Source organism: Nicotiana attenuata, chromosome 11 (assembly GCF_001879085.1).
Source record: "Nicotiana attenuata strain UT chromosome 11, NIATTr2, whole genome shotgun sequence".
Classification (NCBI taxonomy): domain Eukaryota; kingdom Viridiplantae; phylum Streptophyta; class Magnoliopsida; order Solanales; family Solanaceae; genus Nicotiana; species Nicotiana attenuata.
This window is the reverse complement of record NC_031999.1, coordinates 60,169,343-60,197,209: the sequence shown is the minus strand read 5'-3', so window position 1 is coordinate 60,197,209 and position 27,867 is coordinate 60,169,343. Positions and strand designations below refer to the sequence as shown.

General features: G+C 38.3%; 3 protein-coding genes across 3 annotated transcripts in view; 2 read left to right on the top strand and 1 right to left on the bottom strand.

Moving 5' to 3' along the window:
- The window catches only part of LOC109234936 (rho GTPase-activating protein REN1-like), a 63,231-nt gene extending 42,482 nt beyond the window's left edge, over positions 1–20,749 (bottom strand). The window contains exons 1-5 of the mRNA XM_019400976.1: positions 20,350–20,749; positions 19,996–20,257; positions 19,676–19,728; positions 15,355–15,474; positions 11,193–11,270 (exon numbers count right to left, since the gene is read on the bottom strand). Of these exons, the coding sequence (XP_019256521.1) occupies positions 11,193–11,270; positions 15,355–15,474; positions 19,676–19,728; positions 19,996–20,257; positions 20,350–20,749 (913 nt within the window). The remainder of the gene's footprint in view (positions 1–11,192; positions 11,271–15,354; positions 15,475–19,675; positions 19,729–19,995; positions 20,258–20,349) is intronic.
- The window catches only part of LOC109234618 (F-box protein CPR30-like), a 49,311-nt gene extending 26,917 nt beyond the window's left edge, over positions 1–22,394 (top strand). Inside the window, exon 2 of the mRNA XM_019400677.1 lies at positions 21,540–22,394. The gene's annotated coding sequence lies outside the window, so the exon portion shown is untranslated. The remainder of the gene's footprint in view (positions 1–21,539) is intronic.
- On the top strand, positions 22,798–27,240 carry LOC109234617 (F-box/kelch-repeat protein At3g06240-like). The gene is made up of 2 exons (XM_019400676.1): positions 22,798–23,873; positions 26,263–27,240. The coding sequence occupies exon 1, from the start codon at positions 23,001–23,003 to the stop codon at positions 23,823–23,825; it is 825 nt and encodes a 274-aa protein (XP_019256221.1). The 5' UTR covers positions 22,798–23,000; the 3' UTR covers positions 23,826–23,873; positions 26,263–27,240.

Sequence of the window (27,867 nt, the reverse complement as noted above, 5' to 3'; positions counted from 1 at the left end):
AGCAATATTCAAATGAAAAGAAAGAAAAAAAGAAAATGATGGGTAAATGAACTCTTTGTGCCTTAATGTCCAACAGAAAGTGTACACTAGGGATTAAAATGTATATATTCGGGCTATAAGCTACAAAGATTAGTTTATCAAAGGAAAAAAGAAACTACAAAAGGCTATATGACTAGCAATCGTATAGCATCTGACCCAGCTAAGATCATATTCATGGAATAACTTAAAATAAACATATAAAATGCCACCTCCACTCACTACTTCTCAGAGGTGTATGGAACGTGTTGGGCCATGCCTATGTTGTCCAGTCAAAGGCTCAATGGTCTAATCCTATTCTCTTTTGGTTTCCATTCCTATTAAGAATAGGATTTCAATTTTATTCCTATTTGAAGTTCGTTTTGGCTATAAGAAAAGGCACCACTCATTATCTATAAATAGAGCAGCCTTGGAGAATTGCTCTATGATCATTGATATAAGTCTTTGAAAGACTTTAGCACATAAGAGTGATTTTTTAGAGAACTTCCATATAGAGAGAAGAAAGAAGAAAAAGAGTTTGTTTTGCTGCAGGGTTTATTCCGACCAGCCAGCTTCAAATTACGTTTTTTGATTAATTCACCGTTGGATCGGGCTGAAATTTTGACTGAGTGTTCCTAACATCTCGATCTTTGATTTGAGTGTTCCTAAATTACATTTTTTGATTCGTTCACAGTTGGATCGGGCTGAAATTTTGACTGAATGTTCCTAACATCTCGATCTTTGATTTGAACGGTGGAGATCGGATTTGGAGGCCTGTAGCAACCGATTTTGAGCCTTGAACAGCTACTCCTTTTTTTTTTTTATTTCTTCTCTTTCTTCAATTGATTTATTGTTGCTCCGTGTTTGGCACTTGTTGTGTAGCCAATTTGGAGAACCTTTTAACCCTCTTATTGTTATAGTGGAGTCTTTTGGATCTTTGTAATCCCGTATTTTTTACCTTCGATTTGAAGGATTTTCCACGTTAAAATTTGGTGTTCATTGTCGCCTTTATTTTCGGGTTTGCCTCTTCCTCTACATAACAGTGATATCAGAGTCTTGGTTATTTATCTAGGGTTTTTTACGGAATGGAGGCGAATATGAACAAGATGGTATGTGTAAATGAGGGCAATTATAATGTTTGGAGAAGAAAGATGAAAGATTTGTTATTTGTGAAGAAGATGCATCTACCCACTTTTGCAGCTCATAAACCCGAGAGTATATCTGATGAAGATTGTAATTTCGATTACCAACAAGTATGTGGATATATATACAATGGGTTAAAGACAATGTTCGCAACCATATTGTGAATGACACACATGCGAGATCATTGTGGGAAAAGCAAGAGACTCTTTATGCTTCAAAAACTGGGAACAACAAGTTGTTCCTGCTAAAGCAATTGATGACCATTAAATACAAGGAGGACAATCCTATCTTTGATCATATAAATGATTTTCAGGGTGTCCTTGATCTGTTGTCTGGAGTGAGAGTTAATTTTGAAGATGAGATACAAGGACTTTGGCTTCTCAATACTCTGCAGATTCTTGGGAAACACTTCGTCTTTCTTTAACAAATTCAGCTCCTGGTGGTAAGATGACCATGGAATATGCCAAGAGTGGTGTGTTGAACAAGGAAGTAAAGAGTAAATCTCAGGGTTCGTCCTCACAAAATGATGTTTTGGTTACAGAAGACCGGGGGAGAGATAGAACAAGAGGTTTGAGGAACAGAGATAAAAGCATAAGCAAGTCAAGGTCCAAATATCAGAATTATTCGTGCAACCACAGTGGTTGCAAGAAAGGACATATTAAAAGATTCTGCCAAAAGTTGAAGCAAGACAATAGAGAAGGAAAGAAAGTTGAAAATAACGAGAACAATGTTGCTGCTATTATTTGAGATGACCTTTTTTTTGCTTATGATGAAAACGTCATCAATTTGGTATCCCATGAGATGAGCTAAATAGTAGATTTTTGAGCTACCTCACATGTCACACCAAGAAAAGACTTTTTCTCATCTTATATTCCTACTGACTCTGGAGTGTTAAAAATAGGCAATGCTAGTGAGGTTAAGGTGTTTGGTATTGGTACAATTTATTTGAAAACTAATAATGGTTCAACAGTAGTTCTTCAAAATGTCAAGCATGCTCCAGACTTTCTTTTTAATTTGATCTCTGGAGGAAGATTAGAAGATGAAGGTTACCATAATGCCCTCTTTAATGGCGCCAATGGAAGCTCACAAAAGGCTCATTAGTAGTGGCTCGAGGAGTCAAGTCTTCTCATTTATATGTTACACAAGGCTCTATTCTTAATGACTCCATAAATCTAGTGGAAAGTGAAACTTCATCAGAATGGTGGCACAGAAGACTGCGTCATATGAGCGAGAGGGGGATTACGTGTTTAGCTAAGAAAAGTTTGCTTTCTGGAGTGAAACAAGCAAAGCTGAAAAGGTGTGTCTATTATTTAGTTGGCAAACAAAAAAGCGTTTCCTTTCATAGCCATCCTCCTTCAAGAAAGCCTGAATTATTGGAGCTAGTACACTCTGATTTGTGTGGTCCTTTTAAAGTAAAGTCAAAAGGTGATGCACTTTACTTTGTAACCTTCATTGATGACCATACTCACAAGCTCTGGGTGTATCTTTTGAAATACAAAGATCAAGCACTTGACGTGTTTAAGGAATTTTAGGCCTTAGCTGAGAGACATAGGAGAAAGAAATTAAAATATATTCGCACTAACAATGGTGGTGAATATTGTGGTCCCTTTGATAACTATTATAGAGAACAAGAAATTCATCATCAGAAAACTCCGCCCAAGACGCCTCAATTGAATGGTTTGGCAGAGAGGAAAATAGAACTCTAGTTGAGAGTTAAATTCTTGCTTTCAGAGGCTAAACTTCCAAATACATTTTGGGCGGAAGCACCTAACACAGTTGCTTATGTTATCAATTTGTCTCCTGTTGTTGCTTTGGATGGTGACGTCCCAGATAGAGTTTGGTTTGCCAAAGATGTTTCTTATGATCACCTGAGAGTTTTTGGGTGTAAAGCGTGTGTGCATGTTCCTAAAGATGAGAGATCGAAGTTGGATGTCAAAACTAAGCAGTGTATCTTTATCGGTTATGGTCAAGATGAGTCTGGGTATCGTTTTTACGATCCAGTTGATAATAAACTTATTAGAAGTCGTGATGCAATATTCTTTGGAAACCAGACTATTGACCATATTGACAAAGCTGAGAAGATAGATTCTCAGAATAATGAGAGCTGAGTTGATATTGATCCTCCAGTTTCTATTGCGAAGGCACGTATTGCACATGAAGGAACACAAGACAATAACAAAGATAATGATCAAGATCAAAATAATCATCATGGTGTAGATGTTATGGATGCTCCGGTTAATGAAGTTGTGGTTGATCAGCAACCAATTCCTGCTCAGGTAACTACTTCGAATGCTCATGAAACCTCGCTTAGAAAATCTACAAGGGAGAAGCAAAAATCCATGTGCTATCCTCCTAATGAATATATATTTTTAACTTACATGGGAGAACTTTAGAGTTATGATGAAGTCGTGCAGGATACTCACAAAGATCAGTAGATAGAAGTCATGGAAGATGAGATGAAGTCCTCCATGAGAATGGCACATATGAGTTAGTGAAATTGCTGAAAGGTAAGAGAGTTTATCAAACAAATGGACATTCAGAATAAAGCAAGATCAATATACCTCTGCGCCTAGGTACAAGGCGAGATTAGTTGTTAAAAGCTTTGGCCAGAAGAAGGGAGTTGACTTTGATGAAATTTTCTCCACTGTTGTGAAGATGTCTTCTATTCGTGGCTTAGCCCCGAGTCTAGATTTAGAGGTTGAGCAGATGGATGTAAAGGCTGTTTTTCTTCATGGTAATTTAGATTAAGAGATTTATATGGAGCCACCTATAGGGTTTTGTAACTAAGGGAAAAGAAAATTATGTCTGCAAATTGAAAATAGAGCATGTATGGATTGAAACAAGCTCAACGGCAATGGTATTTGAAGTTTGAATCTGTCATACAAAAACAAGGGCATAAGAAAATTTCTTCAGACCACTGTGTATTCTTCCAGAAGTTCTATGATGATGATTTTATTATCTTATTGCTTTATGTAGAGGATATGCTTATTATTGGCAAGAATAAATCCAGAATTGCAATTCTTAACTCATCTTGCTATACACTTTAAATTGAGTATTAGTCAGAGCCTATCAACTGATGAAGAGAAAAAGGAGATGTCTCGTATTCCTTACTCTTTTGTTGTTGGTAGTTTGATCTATGCTATGGTTTGTACTAGACCAGATATTGCATATGTCGTTGGTACTGTTAGTAGATTTTTTTCGAATCATGGAAAGGAACATTGGGATGCAGTAAAACGGATATTAAGGTATCTGAAAGGTACTGCAGATTTGAAGTTGTTTTTCGGCTGTGGCAAGCTAAGTATATGCAACATTTGCTAAATTGAGAAAATAATTGCTAAAATTTAATGCATCACATCAATGGTCCAGGGAAACATGTGAGATATAAATCTTTCATTTTTGATAAGGTAAAGAATATTATTAAATTGGTACCAAGATGGTACAGAAAAAACATGAGACACTAATAATTTTTCACTTAAATTCAGAAAATTCAGACAGCAATATTCAAATGAAAAAAAAAAGAAAAAAAGAAAATGATGGGTAAATGAACTCTTTGTGCCTTAATGTCCAGCAGAAAGTGTACACCAGGGATTAAAAAGATATATATTCGGGTTATAAGCTACAAAGATTAGTTTATCAAAAGAAAAAGAAAAAGCTACAAAGGTTATATGACTAGCAATTGTATAGCACCTGATCCAGCTAATATCATATTCACCGAATAACTTAAAATAAACATATAAAAAGCCACCTCCACTCACTAGTTCTCATAGGTCTATGGAATGTGTTGGGTCATGCCCATGCCATCCAGCCAAAGGCCCAATCCCCTAATCCTATTCTCTTTTGGTTTCCAATCCTGTTCGGAATTGGATTCGAGTTTTATTCATATTTGAAGTTGGTTTTGGCTTTACGAGAAAGAACCGCTCATTATCTATAAATAGAGCAACCTCGGAGAATTGATCTATGCTTATTGATATAAGTCTTTGAAAGACTTTAGCACATAAGAGTGGTTTTTGAGAGAGCTTCCATCAAGAGAGAAGAGAGAAGAAAAAGTGTTCGTTTTGCTGCAGAGTTTATTCCGACCATCCAGCTTCAAATCACGTTTTTCCGATTCGTTCTCTGTTGGATCGGGCTAAAATATGACCGAGTGTTCCTAACATCTTGGTCTTTGATTTGAATAGTGGAGATCGGATTTGGAAGCCCATTGCATCCGATTTTGAGCCTTGAACAACAACTCCATTTTTGTGATTTCTCCTCTTTCTTCAATTGATTTGTTGCTGCTTCGTGTTTGGCACTTGTTGAGTAGCCAATTTGGAGAACTTTGTAACCCTCTTATTGTTATAGTAGAGCCTTTTGGATCTTTGTAATCCTGTGGTTTTTACCTTCGATTTGAAGGATTTTCCACATTAAAATTTGGTGTTCATTATCTCCTTTATTTTCGGGTTTGTCTCTTCCTCGACAAAACAGGAATGAACCATGAAACTGTTAAGATATGAGATTCTGTTTCTACTTCAGATATGATCTTTCCCACACTTTGCATTTGCAGGAGCAACTGTAAATGCTATACCTGATATTAGCTGTTAACTATTATCCTCTGTGAGAATGCACGGGAGAAAAATCTATTTATTAACAACGATACAATGATCCCTATATATAATACATATTCTACTCCTATTATATATAGGAGTAGGACATATTCTACTCCTACTACATATGAGACTAAAACTATTTACACATAACTATCTAACACTCCCCCTCAAGCTGGTGCATACAAATCATATGTACTGAGCTTGTTACATATGTAACTAATACGAGGACCAGTGAGGGACTTGGTGAAAATATCTGCAAGCTGATCATTCGACATACAAGGCCACTAGACTCCCCCTGAGCAACAAAACCAAGTGGTTGCTGATAAACAGAAGTTGGCCGAAAGGTCGCCGGAAAAATTTGAAAATAGTGAGACTAAGCCGAATTCCACACTACAAAATAGGTTCTAAAACAGCACCAGAAACATAACTTTTCTGGAAATCACAATTCACGCTGAAAAAAGTGCACTGTTCACGTCGGAAAAAATAAAGGTTGTCAGAATTTAATGTAATTTATATGGGTAGGCTCGGAATCACTGGACGAGTAAGTTGTCCTGAAGAAGTTTTGTCAAAAAATAGCCGGAATGGTTCACACGCGCTGGAAAAGTTACTGTAGCTAGCAGGAACCCTAGTTCGGGCGACACTTTGAGGCGCGTGAGGGACTTTCTGCCTGAGCGAATGAGTGGGGTTTTGTGGCCTGACTTTTTCAAATAAGATGGTAGTGTTGGTTTCGCACAACACTTACCGATGACGAGATAATGCAAATCAATCTTGAGTCGTCAACCGGAAAGACGCACATTGACCGGCATTTTTTGTTTCGATGGGACTAGAATTTTTGGGGTTTGGTCGCATAAGGGTTTCGGATTTGATGGCGGTACTGGTATATGCAAAGTACCACTACAGTAGTGATGAACCCTGGAACAAGATGAAGTTGTCGAAAATTGCACGGCGGTGAGATCTTTCTTCCCGGATGTCGTTGGAATGACGCACAACGATAATTTTCTCACTGAACCCTTGATACCATGTGAGAATGTACGGGAGAAAAATCTATTTATTAACAATGATACAATGATCCCTATATATAGTGAGAATGCACGAGAGAAAAATCTTAATATTAATTAAAATGTTGTACAACCCTATTTATATACAGTGATTACATAATAATAGGTATCTACTTCCCGATGTGGGACACTATACATGACTAACTACTTAACACTCCCCCTCAAGCCGGTGCATATAAATCATATATATCGAGGTTGTTACAGATGTAACTAATACGAGAACCAGTAAGAGACTTAGTGAAAATATCTGCTAGCTGATCATTCGACTTTAAAAACTTTGTAACAATAACTCTTGATACTATCTTTTCTCTGACAAAGTGACAGTCGACCTCAATGTGTTTAGTCCTCTCATGGAACACTGGATTTGACGCAATATAAAGAGCAGCTTGATTATCACACACCAGTTCCATCTTGTTGATTTCTCCGAACTTCAATTCCTTGAGCAACTGCTTGACCCAAACCAGCTCACACGTTGCCATAGCCATGGCCCGATATTCGTCTTCGGCGCTAGATCGAGCAACTACATTCCGTTTCTTCCTCTTCTAAGAGACCAAATTACCTCCTACTAGAACACAATAACCAGACGTAGAACGTCTATCAGAAGGTGATCCTGCCTAATCAGCATCTGTGTACCCAACAATCTGCTCGTGGCCTCGATCCTCGAATAGTAACCCTTTGCCTGGAGCTGACTTTATATACCGAAGAATGCGAACAACTGCATCCTAGTGACTATCACGGGGAGAATCCATAAACTGACTTACAACACTCACCGGAAAAGAAATATCTGGTCCAGTCACTGTGAGGTAATTCAATTTGCCAACCAACCTCCTATATCTCGTAGGATCTCTAAGAGGCTCCCCGTGTCCAGGAAGAAGCTTAGCATTCGGATCCATATGAGTGTCAACATGTCTACAGCCCATCATTCCAGTCTCCTCAAGAATGTCTAAGGTATACTTCCGCTGTGAAATCACAATACCTAAGCTAGACTGAGCGACCTCAATACCTAGAAAATACTTCCGTCTGCCTAGATCCTTAGTCTGGAAGTGCTGAAAGAGATGCTGCTTCAGATTAGTAATACCATCCTGATCATTGCCAGTAATAACAATATCATCAACATAAACCACCAGATAAATACACAGATTAGGAGTAGAATGCCTATAAAACACAGAGTGATCAGCTTCACTACGAGTCGTGCCGAACTCCTGAATAACTGTGCTAAACTTACCAAACCAAGCTCGGGGAGACTGTTTCAAACCATAGAGTGACCTGCGCAATCGGCATACAAGACCACTAGACTCCCCCGAGCAACAAAACTAGGTGGTTGATCCATATAAACTTCTTCCTCAAGATCACCATGGAGAAAAGCATTCTTAATGTCTAACTGATAAAGAGGCCAATGACGTACAGCAGCCATGGACAAAAAAGAGACGAACAGATGCTACTTTAGCCGCGGGAGAGAAAGTGTCACTATAATCAAGCCGAAAAATCTAAGTGTATCCTTTTGCAACAAGACGAGCCTTAAGCCGATCAACTTGGCCATCCGGGCCGACTTTGACCGCATATACCCAACGACAACCAACAGTAGACTTACCTGAAGGAAGATGAACAAGCTCCCAAGTGCCACTCGCATGTAAAGGAGACATCTCCTCAATCATAGCCTGTCTCCATCCTGGATGAGATAATGCCTCACCTGTAGACTTAGGGATAGAGACAGTGGACAAAGATGATATAAAAGCATAATTAAGGTGATGACAGATGATGACAACTTAAACTGACATAATAGGGATTAGGATTAAGGTGGATAATACACCTTTGCAGAGTGCAATTGGTTGACTAAGAGGAGACAAGTCCACAGTAGGTGCAGAATCTGATGCAGGACGTGAATCACCTGAGCCTGGACGTGGACGATGATGATAAGTCAAGATTGTTGGAGCTGCAGAAGGTTGAACTGGACTAGGCGGTGGAACTGGAGCTATAGGTAGTGGAGCTGCAACTGGAGCTGTAGGTGGTGGAGCTGGAGTTGTAGAGGAAGATGAATGGGAGATAGTGACTGAATCTCCAAAAGATGAAACTGGTAGCACCTCAGAAATATCTAAGTGATTACCTAGACCTGTGAAGTATGATTGGGTTTCAAAGAAGGTAACATCAGCGGACATAAGGTACCGTTGGAGGTGAGGAGAATAGCATCGATACCACTTTTGCGTTCTCGAGTAACCCAGAAATACGCACTTAAGAACACGAGGAGCTAACTTATCTTTTCCTGGAGTAAGGTTATGAGCAAAACACGTGCTTCCAAAGACACGGGGGGAAGAGAAAAGGTAAGTGGGAAAACAGGACAGAGAATGGAACTTGATTCTAGATAGCTGAAGATGGCATACGATTAATAAGATAGCAAGATGTAAGAACTGCATTTCCCCAAAGACGCAACAGAACATGAGATTGTATGAGCAGGGTACGAGCAGTTTCAATAAGATGTCTATTCTTTCTTTCAGCTACCCCATTTTGTTGAAATGTGTACGGACAAGATGTTTGATGAATAATCCCATGAGAGTTCATAAATTGCTGAAATGGGGAAGACAAATACTCTAGGGCATTATCACTACGAAATGTGCGAATAGAAACCCCAAATTAATTTTGAATTTCAGTGTGGAAGGTCTGGAAAATAGAAAATAACTCAGACCGATTTTTCATCAAAAATATCTAAGTGCACAATAATCATCAATGAAACTGACAAAGTAGCGGAATCCCTAGGTAGAACTGACTCGAGTAGGACCCAAACATCTAAACAGACTAAAGTGAAAGGTGACTGCTCGATTATCAAGACGCCGAGGAAAATGGGAGCGGGTATGCTTACCGAGTTGACATGATTCACACTCTAAAGTGGATAAGTGAGATAAACCAGGTACCATTTTCTGAAGTTTTGACAAACTGGGATGTCCTAACCGTTTATGTAATAAATCTGGTGAATCGGTAACAAGACATGTTATTGAAGGAAGACAAGATGTGAGTCCATGTGATTTTGCAAGGATAAAGTAATAAAGTCCATTTGATTCACGCCCGGTACCGATGATCCGCCCCGTACTGCGTTCCTGTATAAAAAACAAGGTCATCAAGAAATAAAACAGCGCATTTAAGTGATTTGGCTACACGACTAGTGGCTATGAGATTAAAAGGACTATTGGGAACATAAAGAACTGAATCTAAAGGTAAGGAAGGAAGTGGGCTTGCTTGACCTATTGCAGTTGCCATAGTTTGAGACCCGTTGTCCATTGTGACTGTTGGAAGAGATTGAGAATACGAAATACTAGTGAAAAGAGATTTGTTACCAGAAATATGATCAGATGCACCTGAATCAATGACCCAAGACTCAGAGGTTGAAGATTGGGAGACACAAGTCACGCTACTATTTGTTTGAACAACAGAAGCTATCCCTGAAGATGTCTGTTTACATGCTTTGTACCGAAGGAACTCAATATAATCCGGTAAAGAAACCATCTGGATTGAATTCAATGTATTGGATCCAACGGATTGTCAGTTAAAGGCTTCTGATACGAATGCCATTATAATATTGCACTGGAAAAAGCACAAATTATTCTGGAATTACTGTTCTCGCCGGAAACCCACTGTTCACGCCAGAAAAATAATAAAGTCGTCGGATTTTGGTGTAACCTGGATGGGTAGACTCGGAAACACCTCGCGACCAAACTTTCCTCAAGAAAGTCTGCCGGAAAATGGCCGGAAATAGCTGCACGTGCCGGCGCGTGGGACAGACGCGCCGGCCGATCCTTCGCTTCTGAAGGCACGTGTGAGCGCGTGAGATCTCTTTTGCCGGAGATTCTTGCTGGAGTTTGCTCGCCGGAGGATTCTTAACCTTGTGGTAGTGTTGGTTTTTACACAACACCAACAGAAAAAGGACTGATGCCGGACAGCCACCGGAATTAGCGCAGTGACTGTTTTTTTTTTCTTTCCCGGAGTCGTTGATATTTTTTTTTTTTCACAGCGATGAATCTTTCACGCTAGCTCTGATACCATGTGAGAATGCAGGAGAGAAAAATCTTATTATTAATTAAAGTGTTGTACAACCCTATTTATATACAGCGATTACATAATAATAGGTATCTACTTCCCGATGTGGGACACTATACATGACTAACTACTTACCATATATAATACAAATTCTACTCCTACTACATATAGGACTAGGACACATTCTACTCCTACTACATATGAGACTAGGACTATTTACACATAACTATATAACATCCTCAATTCCAAGGTAAACACATTTTGGCAAACATTAAGTGACCACAACACAAACATTGAACAAGATAGGTATGGTATACTGGCAAATAGAAGATTAAAGAGGAAAGAAACTGAATTGCAGTAAACATACCCTGTTCATATTCCCGTATTCGACGTTCGACATTTTCAACATCTGCCGCTTGCCGCAAGATTCCTTCAACTCTCACTCCTGGAATATATTGTAAAATCAGCACCATGAAATGAGAACTCACAGACATTAAATAACTAAATAAACTTTACAACTAACGAGAAGCATTAGTTGAAGATTATAGCTCAATAGAACTTTGGCATATGTGTACCCAGAAATACTGCACATAGAACACCAAAGCACAGAGAGGATGTACCTAGTTCATCTTCTGGTTGAAGTAAATGCTTTATTTATAATCCTTGACATCACAAAATAATGTAATCCGAGTTCCAGAAAATGTCAAAGTAAAAGGGTCTCAGAATAGCTTCCTAATTTATTGTTTAAGAAGCAACTCACTGATAACTCCATTCACTGTTTTATATATGTACATGTAATTTACCTATTTGAATTCATTAGTTCCAATCACTTCACTTTCTAGAAAAAAATTGCCATAAATCTATAATTAGGAGCAACAAACTGATCAGATGTAGGTCAACAACAAGCAGGGAGGAAAAAGGAATTTAAGAAATGAGTAGGAAGTTCTTATAGAGCGTAGGTAGGATTTTCCGAAAGACATTGTAAGTGCAGACATTAGTCATTTTCTTTAACAGACAGATGATGATGCATTAAACTTTTAAAAATTATTGTCTTTAAAATGATTCAATCTCCTTTAACATCTTCATAAAGAGAACTGACTCTTTTTTCCTCAACTAGTTCATGAACAAGGATAAAATGCATACTGAGCTGAGTTATACCTTCTCAGCGACCACAATAAACGGGAAGAATCAATTTTTGTTCCTCATGGTTCACAGGAACATTGGTTCTGTGAGAATGAAGAGCAGAAAAGGCGTAGTAATGACCTGATTAATACAAGACACCTATTTATGTGTCAAACAAAATACACATGTATTTATCCAATGGAACATCTATTCTATGAACCTGTACTGCCCCCTAAAACTTTGAACTTGTTTAAGCTTAAATTATGCTCAGTTCTAAATTAGATGGATAGTGCAGATGAGTGTGTATGATGTTGAAATGTGTTCGGGATGGTAACATAAGTGTTGGAAATGACTTGGTGATATGTTGAGAAAGAAAACAACTTGCAGAATGACTTTCCAAGCACTTAGGGAGTGTAAGTTGTATGCTAGATTCTCTAAGTGTAAGTTTTGGCTCGAGGTAGTGCCATTCTTGGGCCATATTGTTGCAAGTGGAGGTATTAAAGTCGATCCATGGAGAGAGCTGGATCCGGAATTTTAAGTTATGGGTTCCGATTTTAGCCATTTTGAGTTAATGGTTCCTAAATTAATAATTTGTACATAGTAAATGTATTTCTTAAGACAAATACAGGTTTTAAGCTACTGAGCTCTATCAAACCCGTACTTCAAACTGTACACCGGCCCCTGTCCATAGAAAGTGAAGCAGTCCAGAGTTGACTAAGACCGACGATACCAACAAAAATTCAGAGTTTCACGGAATTGGCCAGGTATTATAGGTTCATTTAAGGGTTTTTTTACTCTTGTTGCGTCATTGATAAGGTTGACAACGAAGAAAGAGGTAAAGTTACAGTGGTTCGACACTGGTGAAAAGAGTGTCTAAGAGTTGTGACTACATCACCGGTGTTAACCTTGCCGACAGGTTCGGGTGGTCTCGCCGTGCATGGTGATGCTCGGACAGTTGGGTTGGGATGTGTATTGGTGCAAAATGGTAAGGTCATTGCCTATGCTACAAGGCTATTGAAGAACCATGAACAGAACTACCCATTGTGATTTGGAATTAGCCACGGTGGTGATCGCCTTAAAATTTGGCGTCACTACTTGTATGGTGTACATTTTGAAGTGTACACAGATCACAAGAGTCTCCAATAAATTGTCTTTTTTTATCACCAATCCCCAATGGCCAGTGGCACAAGGTTTGAATTTCGATGGACAATAGGCATTGCCCCTCTACTCTTCTCCACTTAAATAACAGACCTTTGTTTGCACTAAGGTTCAAAATCATGATGTGTGCCTTAAATGGTTTGGAGTTGTCTTGAAGTGGTATGGTATCCAAAAGGAAAGTTTTTGGAGTTAGACAAGGATTCGAACACAAGGATCCTTCGCTTCACTGACGATAAATGCAAGTAACGAGCAAAGGTTATAAGTAGCCGAAAAATAGGTTCACGCCATAACCTCGCATCAAGAAAGTTAGCGTGAACCATGATGTTGCTAGGCCTAGCAATGGACCAAGCGGTGCAGTAGGGAGAAATCGTGTGAGTAACGCAAAGGCCAAGACGGAAGGCAGGGCAGGGGCGAGTATTGGTGTTGCGTCCCCAGAATTGCACGAGAAAAAGTGTGCTCGCGCAACGCAGCTAACACGCAAATGTTATTTAGGTGAGGTTGGGAAAGAGTGAGGAAGAACAGCTACGCCTTGTTGCGTGAGTATCGCAAAAGCCATTCCTTGGCCTGCCACCAGGCCGCGCAATATTCTCGTGTCATGTCGGTAACGTGTGAAAGGCCCGGTCAGCCAACACATATGAATAGAGCAAGTTTGGGTATTGAGTCTTTGAGTTAGGGCTTGGTTCCAAAAGAGGGACTTCCTCCCAAGGATGAATCCAACCACCCAAGTAAATTCATTTATGGTACTTTGGGTCAAATACAACCTACAAATGCTAGTCCTATCAATCACATTCATGGAATTTTTCTAGAAAAGGTAAGAATCAAGATATGGTTCTCATGTCAAGTACACATGTTAACTCCATAGAGCCATAGCTCCGGCAACATGTGAACTTATATAACTATAACATTTATTTGAGGAGTTAACTTCAGAGAGGCAACGCAAACTAAATTGATTTGTGTCAACAAAGCTGCAATAAGCATTGCACTTGTTGCTCTTGATCTAATATTCATGAGAGGACCAACTTATAGATTGATTGTCATTTTATTTATAAAATACAAAACTTATCTCCTCTAGTTTTGTTGGCTCAAACAATCACTTGGCAAACAAATTCACTGAAAGCAGTCTAAGGATCAAGGATCAAATATATGTGGTGGCAAACTTAGAGTCTAAGATCACAATACTCCATTTTGGGAGTCTAATAATATTGACCAGATTCGTTAGAATTTTTTTTTTAAGATATCATAAAATGTTCTGTATATACACTGTAATTAGTAGTAGAATATTCTACATATTCTCTATATTAGTAGTAAAATATCTGCTAACCATATTAGGAGTAGGAAATAATTGGTTACCATACTATTGCTAAGACTCGTAAGTGATGAGCTCTTCTTGTACATTGTTAATCCATTCTTAGAGCAAGACCTCAACAGAACAGAAGATATTAATAGGGAACATTGTTGTCAAAGGCTCATTTAAGGTGCGTTTAAGCCCTGAAGCTCGAAAAGCTTAGGGAGGGTGCTTCGCCTCGCTTATGCTGCACTCTAGTACATGCAAGGCACTAAGGCGTGCGCCTCATTGCCAATGGGCTCTATCTTGAATCGAGTGGTACTAAACAACAAATATTATCGGCAAATAAGTTTATTACTCCCTCAGTTCCAATTTATGTGAACCTCTTTGACTGGGCACGGAACTTAAGAGAGAAATAAGACTTTTAAAACTTGTGGTCCTAAACAAGACATAATATTTGTGTGGCTATAATTCTTTTAAAACTTGTGGTGTTAAACATACCAAAGTATTTGTGTGGCTATAAAAGCTTCTCATTAAGGGTAGAACTAGAAGTTTAAGTTAAATAGTTTCAAAATTTAGAAAGAGGTCTTCTTTTTTTGAACGGACCAAAAAAGAAATAAGTTCACATAAATTGGAACGGAGGGAGTAGTTGTTAAGGAAAATATTAAGAATGAATTTGTTTCTTTTCTCGTAAATGCAATATGAATATTTAATTTTTTTCCTTAGTTGCGTCTTTTTTTACTTAAGCCCGCACTTTAGTTGCGCTTTGGGCTTAATGCCCAATCGACATGGAGCGCTTTTAGAGCTTTTTGCTTTTGACAACACTGATAGGGAATATGTTGCACTTACCTTTAAGAGGAGAAAGAAATATTTCAGGAATGTGAAGCTCAGAATCTAGAAGAACTAATACATCCAGACATCAACAATTTCATATTAATTTGATACAGTAGGAGGAGAAGCTCACCATGCTCTTCTATGAACCTAAGGGCCTTCTCCAAGAATGATGGGGTTCCATCAATATCTTCCAAAGCAAGTAAAACTGGCTGACCAAGGACCAAGGACTTCACAGGCTCTCTATCATTTGCTACAGAATCAAAACCATGAAATTAAAAGTTAGATCCATGAGAAAAATCATTAAAACACCTTTACGGACAAGTTATGAAAGGATTGTCATGTGGTGCATAATAAAAAAAGATTGTTATACAGGAACTGTCTTACCAAATTTTAAGAAATACCTTTACTAATTGGTATACGTGAGCTAGTTTAGCTTCACAAAAAAGAATTTTAGTTCAAAATTATTACGATTTCTTACTACATAATACTGTTGATGACTTCTACTTTTATCGAAAAAGATGTTTCTCTTTAGTTGCTAAAGCACACGCCGACTTTGAAATGCTTGCTTTTTAACTTTAAGGGAGTTATTTTCATCTTAGGTATTGTTTTCTAGGCATTGCTAGTTTATGAGTTCTTATACTCCACATTGTATCCCAACACAAAATAATAAATACATTCCCATGTGTTAGAATAGTCATGTAAATAGGAGTAAATAAATAACCCTAATCCAATATATATTAGGAGTAGGACATGTTATGTGTGTGTATATATATAGGGCTCATTGTAACATATGTCAATACATCAATAATATATTTTCTCCCGTGCATTCTCACATGGTATCAGAGCAATTGTGAGAGATTTATCGCTGTGCATAAATTCCAGCGATTCCGGGAAGAGAAATCAGTCACCGGAACCCTTTTTTTTCCGGCGACTTTTTCAAGCCTGTTTGCGTCTGCTTTGTCTCTGTCAGTGTTGTGCAAAATCCAACACTATCACAAGAGTCGCCACTGTCCGGCGACCAAACCCCACAAAAAAATCTCCGGCAAACAGTACCCCACGCGCCTCCACGCGCCACCAGAAGCTCACGCGCGTGAGACCACGCGCCGGCGCGTGCACCACTTTCCGGCCATTTTTTGACGAAGTTCCTTCAGGGCAGTTGGATCGCCCTCAAATTCCGAGCCTACCCATAATTTTATTTTTCAATTCCGACCACTTTGAGTTTTTCCGGCGACTATACTGATTTTTCCGGAAGCTACAGTACTTTTCCGGCAAACACAGTGTTTTCTTCATCTGTTTCAGAGAATTTTCAGTTGATTCTTTTTGTTATTTGGTGATAATCCAACCATGTCTTTGGGAGTCGATGCTTTTGGGTCTAGAAACCCGGGTTCTGGCAGTTCCGGTGTTATGATTACCTCAGAACCTTTAATGGGAGGTCAAACTACTTAGATTGGGCTTCATCTGTCGAGTTGTGGTGTAAAGGTCAAGGAGTTCAAGATCATTTAACAAAAAAGGCTAGCGAAGGTGATGAAAAGGCCAAAACACAGTGGGAGAAGGTCGATGCTCAGTTATGTAGTATCCTGTGGCGATCTATTGATTCCAAGTTGATGCCCTTGTTCCGTCCATTCCAGACATGTTATTTAGTTTGGGAAAAGGCTCGTAATCTATACACTAATGACATATCTCGTTTCTATGATATAATATCGCGAATGACAAGCTTGAAGAAACAGGAATTAGATATGTCTACTTACTTGGGACAAGTTCAGGCAGTCATGGAAGAATTTGAGACGTTGATGCCAGTTTCTGCTAGTATTGAAAAACAACAAGAGCAACGACAGAAGATGTTTCTAGTTCTTACACTCGCTGGACTCCCTAATGACCTTGATCCAGTACGTGACCAGATTTTGGCTAGTCCAACCGTCCCCACAGTTGATGAATTATTCTCTCGATTACTTCGCCTTGCTGCAGTACCTAGTCACCCAGTGAGCTCATCACAGACACTTGACTCCTCTGTCCTCGTATCCCAATCAGTGGACAATCGAACATCTCATACTATGGAGAATAGACGAAGAGGAGGTCGTTTTGGAAGATCTAGACCCAAGTGCTCTTATTGTCATAAACTTGGACACACTCGTGATGTATGCCATTCTTTACATGGCCGCCCAACCAAAAATGCTTATGTTGCTCAGACTGAGACTACAGGTAACCAGGGATTTTCTTTATCTGAAGGGGAGTATAATGAGTTCCTTCAGTATCGAGCAAGTAAGCAGACATCTCCACAAGTAGCTTCTGTTGCTCAGACTAATACTTCTGTTGCTGGTAATTCTTTTGCTTGTGTTTCCCAATCTAGTCCTCCTGGACAATGGGTTGTGGACTCAGCCGCTTCTGATCATATCTCTAGTAATAAATCACTTTTGTCAAATATTGCGTATTCACAGTCTCTTCCCACTGTTACTTTAGCCAATGGGTCTCAAACCAAAGCAAAAGGAGTTGGACAAGCGAATCCACTACCCTCTGTCACTCTAGATTCCGTTCTCTATGTCCCTGGCTGTCCGTTTAATCTTGCATCTGTTAGTCGTTTGACTCGTGCCCTCCATTGTGGTATATATTTTATTGATGATTCTTTTATTATGCAGGACCGCAGTACAGGGCAGACGATTGGAACAGGACTTGAATCAGAAGGGCTTTACTACCTTAACTCCCTAAAATCCTCTAAGGCATGTCTAGTTACAGATCCTCCGGACCTAATTCACAGACGTTTAGGACATCCAAGCTTATCCAAGCTTCAGAAGATGGTGCCTGGTTTGTCTAGTTTATCCACATTAGAGTGTGAGTCATGTCAGCTCGGGAAACATACCCGAGCCTCCTATCCTCGTAGTATTGAGAGTCACGCAGAGTCTATTTTTTCTTTAGTTCACTCTGATATATGGGGTCCTAGCAGAGTCAGTTCAACCTTGGGATTTCGTTATTTTGTTAGTTTTATTGATGATCATTCAAGATGTACTTGGATTTTCTTAATGAAAGATCGTTCTGAGTTGTTTTCTATATTCCAGAATTTTTGTGCTGAAATTAAAAATCAATTTGGTGTTTCCATTCACACTTTCGCAGTGATAATGCCTTAGAATATTTATCCTCTCAATTTCAGCAGGCTATGACTTCTCAAGGAATTATTCATCAGACCTCTTGTCCTTATACCCCTCAGCAAAATAGGGTTGCTGAGAGAAAGAATAGGCACATCATTGAGACTGCTCGCACACTTCTCATTGAATCTCATGTTCCGCTGCGTTTTTGGGGCGATGCAGTTCTCACAGCTTGTTATTTAGTTAATCGGATGCCTTCCTCTCCCATCCAAAATCAAATTGAAGCAGTCTAAAGCAGGATGGTATTACTAAATTGAAGCAACATCTCTTGCAACACTTTCAGACTAAGGATCTGGGCAAACTAAAGTATTTTCTGGGTATTGAGGTCGCTCAGTCTAGCTCAGGTGTTGTGATCTCACAACGAAAGTATGCTTTAGATATTCTTGAAGAGACAGGAATGACAGGTTGTAGACCGGTTGACACTCCGATGGATCCGAATTCTAAACTTATGCCAGGACAGGGGGAACCTCTTAGCGATCCTGCAAGATATAGACGGTTGGTTGGTAAATTAAATTACCTTACAGTGACAAGACCTGACATTTCCTTTTCTGTGAGTGTTGTGAGTCAGTTTATGGATTCTCCGTGTGATAGTCATTGGGATGCAGTTGTTCGCATTCTTCGGTATATAAAATCAGCTCCAGGCAAAGGTTTATTGTTTGAGGGTCGAGGCCATGAGCAAATCGTTGGATACTCAGATGCCGATTGGGCAGGATCACCTTCTGATAGACGTTCTACGTCTGGATATTGTGTCTTGGTAGGAGGAAATTTGGTGTCCTGGAAGAGCAAGAAACAGAATGTGGTTGCTCGGTCTAGTGCAGAAGCAGAATATCGAGCGATGGCTATGGCGACATGTGAGCTAATTTGGATCAAACAGTTGCTCAAGGAGTTGAAATTTGGTGAGATTAGTCAGATGGGACTTGTGTGTGATAATCAAGTTGCTCTTCATATTGCGTCAAATCCAGTGTTCCATGAGAGAACTAAACACATTGAGATTGACTGTCACTTTGTTAGAGAAAAGATACTCTCGGGAGATATTGCTACAAAGTTTGTGAAGTCGAATGATCAGCTTGCAGATATTTTCACCAAGTCCCTCACTGGTCCTCGTATTAACTACATATGTAACAAGCTCGGTACATATGATTTATATGCACCAGCTTGAGGGGGAGTGTTAGAATAGTCATGTAAATAGGAGTAAATAAATAACCCTAATCCAATATATATTAGGAGTAGGATATGTTATGTGTGTATATATATAGGGCTCATTGTAACATATGTCAATACATCAATAATATATTTTCTCCCGTGCTTTCTCACAGCCATCCCATGGGTACCGTTTTAAAGCAATACTGACAGTAGAGCTGTGATAGCTGCTCAAAAAAAGGAAACAAATTTAAGCTTTCTACCTCGTTGATTGTATAATTGCAAGATCTATCACTATAAAGACTCTTAAGATAGATATCAGGTGGTATCGCTACATAAGAAGCTAACCACATTGTTGAGAGTGGAGAGACTCTTAAGATTGATATCTACAGTACAATACATAGATAAGAGTAACTAACGATGAAAAAAGGCCCTTAAAATGAACAACTCACATTTTTTTCTCAAGAATCAAGACATATCAATCTATATATTACTCCTTCCGTTTCAATTTATGTGAACCTATTCTCGACTTTCCCAACTTCATCCTTGAATCCGAACATTCATTGGCGATCAAGGCTGCATCTATGATGTTTCTATCACTAAGAAAAGCCATCTGAGAAGGACTGACAAGACTTGGCAGCACATTTTTAAGCCTATTCGCCAAAGTTTTGGAAAAGATCTTATAGAAACTACCTATCAAGCTGATAGGTCTATAATCTTTTAGTTCCTTCGCATCAGTCTTCTTAGGGATAAGAGCTGTATAAGAAGAATTTAAACTTTCAAAATATTCACAATCATGAAAGTGATTAATAGCATTCAACAAATCAACTTTTAGAATCAGCCAACACCTTTTGTAGAAACACATTGAGAACCAATCTGGACCCAGCGATTTGTCACTTTCGCAACTTTTGATGACCCAATGTATCTCCTCTTTCCGGCAAGGTCTGTGAAGCCACTCCTTTTCCTCGCTGGAAATGCATGGAGCATTGACACATTCCCAATTTGTTCTCCAGTTTTCATTCTCTTTGTATAATGCCTCATAAAAACTAAGAATCTCTTTTTTTGATGACCTCTTCGTTTCCATAAAGTACTCCCCAATCTCCAGCTTGTCAGTATGATTGAATCTCTTATGAGAGTGTGCCATCTTGTGGAAAAAGCAGTGTTGTTGTCCCCTTGCTTCAACCAAAGGCACCTAGACTTCTGTGTCCAGGTGATTTCTTCCATTTTGAAAATCTCCTCAAGCTCCATATGTAGGTTTGCTTTGGAGAGTAAGAGATCATCCGAGAGTGGTGTTTCTTCAGCTTCTTGATCATTTCCATGATTTCACTCAGTATAGAAGTTTTGCTATTCTCCAAAAGACCAAAGTGGACTTGTTCCATTCTTTAAGCTGAAGTTTCAATAACTCGAGCTTCTTTGCAAAAATATAATCCGGGCTGCCCAAAATATTGAAAAGCATCCACCAATTTCTAACCAATTCCTCAAAATTAGGGTGCTCTAACCACATATTTTCGAACTTAAAATAAGAGACATTTCTAGCCCAATAACCACACTCTAGGATAATTGGAGTGATCCAAGTCAGTACGTGGGAGCGCGGATTGTCTGACTGCACCAAAGAGCTCATCCCACTCCGAAGCCACTGGATGTTTTTCTTCATATTATTCTTATTTTCCAGAAGTTGCTATCATGCTACAAAATTTAGTCTATGGACAAATGGCCTAAAGAATCTTACCTCCCTGCCCATAAACGGGAAAAGGGTCTTATTAATTAAAGAGTAGGATTATTGAGGGTACATGGTGGTATCTCATGGATGTACATAATAGCAAATGGAAAAAACTCACGCACCCGATGTTTCCACCATATCAGTGATTGTATGACATATCCCTTTTATACACATTTTATCACTTAACTGTGGTTAATTTGTGTTTATTTTAACTCAATTTACTGTCAACTATGCTAAACTCATTTAGTTTGGTTTAAACACCAGGTATGGATAAGTTTCTTTCATAGCAAACTTACACTTTGTCTATGCCTTGGACAGGAATTAATCTACTGCAGCAGAATAGAAGTTAAGAGAGATGTATACAAAGCCTTATCAAAAGAGAGTTGTATACAAAGGCCTGGATCTCAATATATTTAATCCTAATAGTGGTTTGTATAATGTGATGAAGCATACAAAGGTAGTAATTGAGACATGCATTTGTGTTTGGTATATTTTGAAGTCTGCAAAGGCAGTACTAGCAATGTCAGGAGAAAGTGTCCCTTTTGATTAGACCCTTATACTTGAGATTTGATCGTTGATCGCTCATATCTCAGTTGAGTTTTAATAGATGATCTGTGTAACGACGTATGCTCATTTAACAGGTTGTGTTACATCAAGTCTTCTCCTCTTGTGAAAGAAAGGATAATCCTTTGAATTTCAGTAAACAAATTTTTAGGTTTGCAATGTTTTGTTAGCATATCAAATAATTGTGCTTCCCTGACTTATTTCTGTTTTTGGTTGGAAAAGTGGTACAGATTGCTTATTAGTAGACAATCAACTCTCTTACTGCGATTAACTGACAGGAGAGTGCTTGTCTAACTGCCTATGTGAGTATGCTAATAGATGGAGAGTTTGTTTTTTCTTTGAGGTAAAAACAGCCTCGAAATGCACGCCAAACTAGCTGAACTCTACCCAAGAATTTCTCAAGCAAATGAGCCTGAAAACTGACTATAAGTTCGGGCAGAACAGGACACTTTAGTATTATTGTTATTGACTATAGATAGATGGCTATAGCCTTTACTTATGTCTATAGCACATAGCTGAAATGAGTATGTAATTCATTTTCATATGTACAAGAATGTAACTCTTCATTTGTATTGGAGGTATGGTACAATGCCCTCCTCCTTTCATCTTTTGTGATTTGTACAGGGACAAGATTCAAAGCTTTGACCTCTAACACAGGTGGGTTTGATGAAAAAATAGAGGAACTACAGTTCTAATTACGGTTCCGTAAAATTTAATAGCTTTCGTCTGAACATTGTATTTGTGTTAAAAATTCACATATGTAAGTATGAATAATTTACCCTAAACTCGATAAATTGCCTGTTCTAAAATTCAGAATTCATAAATGATCTTAGCTCCACCTCTATACAAGTTAAAGTTTGAAAATTACAGTATTTGCAAATATTGATTGAAGTTATTATTATATATTTAAAAGTTATTTGAAGAGTATTTCAAGTAAAATAAAGATTTTCAGTCGTAAATTTTCAAATATGTTAAAGTGTAAGTTTATGAATAACTATGACTTATAACTTCCTAATACATGTATTCAATTGCAACTACAAAGTTCAATCATACACTATCCAAACTCCAACAAAATAAATTGAAAGGAAATATTCTGTTAGGTGAAAACTTTTTCTAGTTTTGATTAAATCTAATAAACCTTTTTTAGTTCCAATTAAATGCTAATTTTGACATACTCAAAGACTCCAAGCTTCTCCTCCAAATCCAGATTCAACCATGGCGATGAGCAAAGCTGAATACCTACCCCAAGAAATCATCATTGATATACTCTCCCGGCTGCCTGCAAAAGTCATAGGCCAATTTAGATGCGTGTCAAAACAGTGGCTCAATTTTCTCTCAGACCCACAATTCATCAAATTTCATCATACCATCCATTCCCATAAAGAAGAATCGAAACTCATTTTCGTCTCTAGTTCTGGGGCTCTTCACACTATCACATTTAACCAAAACCCCCAAAATGGAACAATTGATGCCATTCCAAGAAAGCTTAATTTTAGAATGGGTCTATGGAGGAGGCATGGGCAGCTACCTGTTGATCATGGAGTTCCTATTGGTGGTTCTGGGATTTTAGTAAATGGGGCTTTGCATTGGTTGGCTAGGAAATCTCCTGATTATTCCTCTGTAATTGTTGCTTTTTATTTATGTGATGAGAAATTCTTGGAGCTGCCGGTACCGAATGCACTTGATAACAATAATTTTGTGCTTTGTGATCTTGTGGCTTTTAGAGGGTGTCTTTGTATGTTGTTGAATGATACAGAAGAAAACAAAATTGAGTTTTGGATGATGAAAGAATATGGGCTTGAGGAGTCTTGGACCAAATTTAGGATTGCTGGACTGGATTTAGTGCATGGTTTGGTGCCATTTTGTTCAATTAGTGATGATGATGTTGTATTGAATGTTGATAGAGAGAAGTTGATTGTTTACAACATGAAAGAGGATCAATGGAGTGATATGAAGGTTGGTGGAATAACTGCTAAGTTTGAAAGAACTAGATCTTTCATGGAGAGTCTTGTGTCTCCTGTGTTAGGCAAGGGTACTTAGGGTTATGATATTGCTTGATGCAATATTCTGAGTTGATGCTGTACTCAGGTATATCATCTTTATTTTCATGATTTTTAGTGTATTTTGTATAATATTTTGATTTGGTCTGCATATTTGATTCAAGAAAATGAACACAGAGTTTTATGAATGGCAGTTCTTTTGTCCTCGAATAATGTTCTGATGGTAATTCTTCGATCCCAAAGAAAAGTTAACTGTATTAAATGAAGGAAATAACCTGGATTTGTAAATTGTATTAATTCAGCATTATAGAATGGTGGCCTCTTAAAGAAAAGAATAGTTCAATCTTGAAAAGGAATAGATTTAGATGTTTTAACTCTTCTCTGAATCATGACACTGGTCTCACAATAAACTCAGGTAAAAATTAGCCTAGGCCACTTCTGTGCGTACTTTTTTAAAGCAATTTGACTTTAAAACTGTTATCTAGCTGCTTTAAAAACATAATTTATTTCATGTTGTATGCCTCTTTGATTGTATAATCGTCAAGATCAATCACTAAAAAGACCGTAAAGATAGATATCAGGTTAGTGGTTCATCCTATTTCTATCTTAAATAAGATAACAAAGGTTCAAAGAAGCTATTTTATGCAGAAGCTTGTTATTTTCTGGTTATGATTTATTTGCTACGATAGAATGGCTTGTAGATAATTGTCATCTTTTCCTGTAAATTTTTCAATGGAGTCTGTGTTTTCTTCACTCTGGAAAACTCTGCTTGCGATTTTGTTAACTGATTCAGCAGCATTATGAGAATGCACTTTTAGCCAGCTCCACTGCCTTCTAAGGCATGGTTTTCGTATTTATACTTTTTTTTTGCCAGAAGTTACTATCATGTTACAAAATACATTCTGCATGAACAGCCTAAAGAATCTCCCCCACCTTTCCCCTCCCCGCCCCCATACAAGAGAAATGGTTTCATAAATTAAAGAGTTGGATTTTTGAGGGTACATGGTGGTATTTCATGGATTAAAATAATATCAAGCAGAGAAAACTCGCACACCTTGTGTTTCCACCATATCAACGAATGTATGAGATATGTCTTTAATACACATTTCTCTCTTAACTATAGTCAATTTGTGTGTATTCTCATCTCAAGTTATTCTCAACTGCGGTAAATTCACGTGGTTTGGTTTAAACACCATGTGTAGATAAGTTTCTCTCGTTGCAAACTGATACTTGTTCTGTGCCTTGCACATGAATTAATCTACTCTAAGCTGTGTACGGAGGCCTGGATCTTAATATATTCTAGTCACAAGGGTGTTGCTCCTTAATTAGGATGTTATAAAATAGATGCAATTATAAATCTTATCAAAATGATAGGAGAGTTTTCTAACGAGGCTTGGACTTTGTGATCTGTATATTAGGATGAAGTATACAAAGGCAGTGGTTCAGATTTTGACAGATGACTGTTCAGATTATAGTTACATCAGATGAATATAAGATCCGAGTAACTGTGTGCCCCTTTAGCGGGATGTTTTACATCAAGTCTTTCATGTTGTGAAAGCAGGAAATGTTATTCTCTGTGTTGCAGAGCACAAATGTTTAGCTTTGCTATGTTCTAGCATATCAGAGTAATTGTGCTTAGTTCTCTTATTTCTGTTTCAAGTTAAAGTGGGACGATGGTACGAGTCAAAAGCTGCCACACAATTGCTACCTTTAATCATAGGCTGTACCACGCGGCTGATGGTTAGCACTTTAATTATGTGAACGATGGAAGGTGAACATGAAATAAATGAAGTTACTGAAATTGAACGAAAAGATGTATCTACTTCATCAACTTACTACAAAAAAGATAACATCGTATAGGCCTGACTCCAATAGCAAGACACCTATGCTTCCACATTAGAAAAGACACCTCTGGCCGCTAGTGGAGAATGAAATCGAAATTAACGCAAACATCACCTGTCACAGCATGCTGGTTCCTGCAATGGCTTTGGTTTTGGTGGTTGAATGACCAAGATTTTACCAAACTCCACCACCTAATGGGTATTGAAACTCCATTGCTCGGAAACGTTACGATCCTAATTGTGATAATAAAAGTGCCTGGTCAAACTACGACAATCAAAATACTGACACAAGTTCTAGTTCATAGCAAGTTTGACAAATTTGGAAGTTATCTATTCTAACTTTGTTGTCCTCAATAGGAAAAGCATTTAGTTCCATGTCGGTTCAAGTTCAAGATTTTAACTTCCGGAAAAAGGTTTCTGACTTCCCTATTTCTTGTGGGACTTGTGCTTAATTCCATACTACTATATAAGTGTCTTAATAAATCCTTTACTTTTTGCAGTGCCATATTGTTTGCTAGTGTTCATTCCGCAAGTGGTATCTTTTCCTCTGTCCAAGAAACCTGTAGAGCAGACTCTTATATGTTCATAGTAGGAATTTATCCTTTCTTCTCATATTTTTGTACCCTATTTCACCAGAATTAACCATGGTGCCCAACATGCTGAACGCGAAAAGGTGCAGACTTGAATATCATTACCAGCATCCAGTTGAAAGCTCGAGCTCAAGTACACCACATCATAACAAAACTGAAGTTCAAAGTCTGATAACTCCTGAGCGAATGAGTGGGGTTTCAGGCAATAAAAATAAAGAAAGAGCTCAGTTATTTGGTAATACTAATGGTGACTTGGTACGAATCAATCAAGATCATAAGATGCATAAAGTTGAAATGGACAGGCTTGTATCTGGTTTAGCTGCACTAGAATCATCAATTCAAGTTGAGGCAATTCATATTTTTTGCAAACGAAGTTTCACTCTTTTCTTCTAATTGCAAAACCATTGATAAAAAGTGCAATGGGAACTCTGTAAGAGGGTCGGTTATTGCCATGGAGCTTTAAAGGAAAATTATTGACAAAATTTCTAATAGTTTTGTTCAATCAAGTTATTGTCATGGAGTTCAATTTTCTGCTCTTGATTGTCTCCAAACTGCTATTCAAGACAAGGATGGACTAAGACATTCATTGCTTTGCAAAGTGGTATTGGGAATATTGGAAGTAGTACATCCTAGTTCAGGACAGTCTCAGCCAAGTCCGGAGGATCTTGTTTCTGGGTTTGACATGTTATTATCTTCAAGAAAGTACGTAGTTTGGAGTAGTCACTGGAATACTCATATCTTAACTCATAGTCAGTTTCAGAGTTCCTCATTAAGAAGGGTTGATGACTATCCAACTCCTTCAAAGAATGTAAATTTGTCCAAGGATTTCCTTTGATGCTGTGATCACTAGATTATTAAGGATCTTGTCTTCTCGTGTTATCAAATTGATAACAAAATATCAAAATGATCAAGAAACAATGGGCAATTGGATCAGTTCTGCCTACTAAACTTGATCGTGTCTCAAATATGAACAATATATGTTTGGAGTGGCTTAACAAACAATCTCCAAGATCTATTCTTTATAGCATATCTTTTGGAACAACTTCTTCATTTTCTGATAGGGAAATCAAGTAGCTCGCGATGGGATTAGAACAGAGCAAACAGAGGTTTATATGGGTGCTGAGAGATGCCGATAGAGGAGATATCTTTACTGAGGAAGCTAGAAAAGTTGAGTTGCCAGAAGGGTATGAGGAAAGGGTAAGAGAAGTAGCTTAGTGGTCAGAGAATGGGCACCACAACTAGAAATCTGGACTCATTCATTGACTGGGGGGTTCATGAGTCATTGTGGATGGAATTCTTGTATAGAGAGTATTACTATGGGAGTGCCAATAGCTGCTTGGCCTATGCACTCTGACCAACCAAAAAATGGTTTTTTGGTGACGGAAATACTGAAAATAGGCCTACTTTTTTAGGGAGTGGGAGAAACGCAAGGAGTTGGTTCGTGCATCCACCATTTAGAATGTTGTTAGGAAGTTAATGGCATCAGAAGAAGGCGATGAAATTAGAAAAAAGCAGAAGAATTGGGAGAAGCCGTAAGGCAGTCCACAGAGAAAGGGGGAGCTTCTCGAATTCAGTTGGATTCTTTCATCGCGCATATCACAAGATAGACTTGTTTTTTCGCTAATTCTCAAGGCCAAGGGGTCTAGCTCTA

Coding starts and splice junctions, on each gene's coding strand:
- LOC109234617 (XM_019400676.1), top strand. CDS start 23,001: ATGGCGATGAGCAAAGCTGAATACCTACCCCAAGAAATCATCATTGAT.